This window comes from Epinephelus moara, unplaced genomic scaffold (assembly GCF_006386435.1).
Source record: "Epinephelus moara isolate mb unplaced genomic scaffold, YSFRI_EMoa_1.0 scaffold2291, whole genome shotgun sequence".
Lineage (NCBI taxonomy): Eukaryota > Metazoa > Chordata > Actinopteri > Perciformes > Serranidae > Epinephelus > Epinephelus moara.
The window spans coordinates 1-1,229 of NW_026079865.1; the positions used below are offsets into that span (position 1 = coordinate 1).

Sequence of the window (1,229 nt, forward strand, 5' to 3'; positions counted from 1 at the left end):
TGTTGCTGGTGTCCGCCTGTCACCTGTCCTCCTCCTGTCTCTTGTCTGTGTTGCTGGTCTCCCCCTGTCACCTCTCCTCCTTCTATCTCTTGTCCATGCTGCTGGTCTCCCCCTGTCATCTCTCCTCCTCCTGTCTCTTGTTCATGTTGCTGGTCCCCCCCGTCACCTCACCTCCTCCTGTCACTTGTCCATGTTGCTTGTCTACCCCTTTCACCTCTCCTCCTGTCTCCTGCTGTGTTGCTGGTCTACCCCTTTCACCCCTCCTCCTCATGTCTCTTGTCCAGGTTGTGTTCTCCTCCTGTCACCTCTCTTCCTCCTGTCTCTTGTCCAGGTTGCTGGTCTCCCCCTGTCACATCTCCTCCTGTCTCTTGTCCATGTTGCTGGTCTCCCCCTGTCCCCTCTCTTCCTCCTGTCTCTTGTCCATGCTGCTGGTCTACCCCTGTCACCTCTCCTCCTCCTGTCTCTTGTCCAGGTTGATGGTCTCCCCCTGTCACATCTCCTCCTGTCTCTTGTCCATGTTGCTGGTCTCCCCCTGTCACCTCTCCTCCTCCTGTTTCTTGTCCATGTTGCTGGTCTACCCCTGTCACCTCTCCTCCTCCTGTCTCTTGTCCAGGTTGCTGGTCTACCCCTGTTACCTCTCCTCCTCCTGTCTCTTGTCTGTGTTGCTGGGCTACCCCTGTCACCCCTCCTCCTCATGTCTCTTGTCCATGCTGCTGGTCTCCCCCTCTCACCTCTCCTCCTCCTGTCTCTTGTCAATGTTGCTGGTGTCCCCCTGTCACCTGTCCTCCTCTTGTCTCTTGTGTGTGTTGCTGGTCTCCCCCTGTCACCTCTCCTCCTCCTGTCTCTTGTCCATGCTGCTGTTCTCTCCCTTTCACCTCTCCTCCTCCTGTGTCTTGTTCATGTTGCTGGTTTCCCCCTGTCACCTGTCCTCCTTCTATCTCTTGTCCATGGTGCTGGTCTCCCCCTGTCATCTCTCCTCCTCCTGTCTCTTGTTCATGTTGCTGGTCTCCCCCTGTCACCTCTCCTCCTCCTGTCTCTTGTTCATGTTGCTGGTCCCCCCCGTCACCTCTCCTCCTCCTGTCACTTGTCCATGTTGCTCGTCTACTCCTTTCACCTCTCCTCCTGTCTCCTGCTGTGTTGCTGGTCTACCCCTGTCACCCCTCCTCCTCATGTGTCTTGTCCAGGTTGTGTTCTCCTCCTGTCACCTCTCTTCCTCCTGTCTCTTGTTC

General features: G+C 56.3%; 1 protein-coding gene across 1 annotated transcript; it reads left to right on the top strand.

Annotated features, from left to right (window-relative positions):
• Positions 1-6: 6 nt before the first annotated feature.
• LOC126387132 (uncharacterized) lies at positions 7-1,218 on the top strand (the record flags this gene model as incomplete). Its single annotated transcript, XM_050039684.1, has 2 exons — positions 7-331; positions 473-1,218. Coding segments are annotated over exons 1-2 (982 nt in total), but the record flags the coding sequence as incomplete, so codon positions are not given.
• Positions 1,219-1,229: the final 11 nt, after the last annotated feature.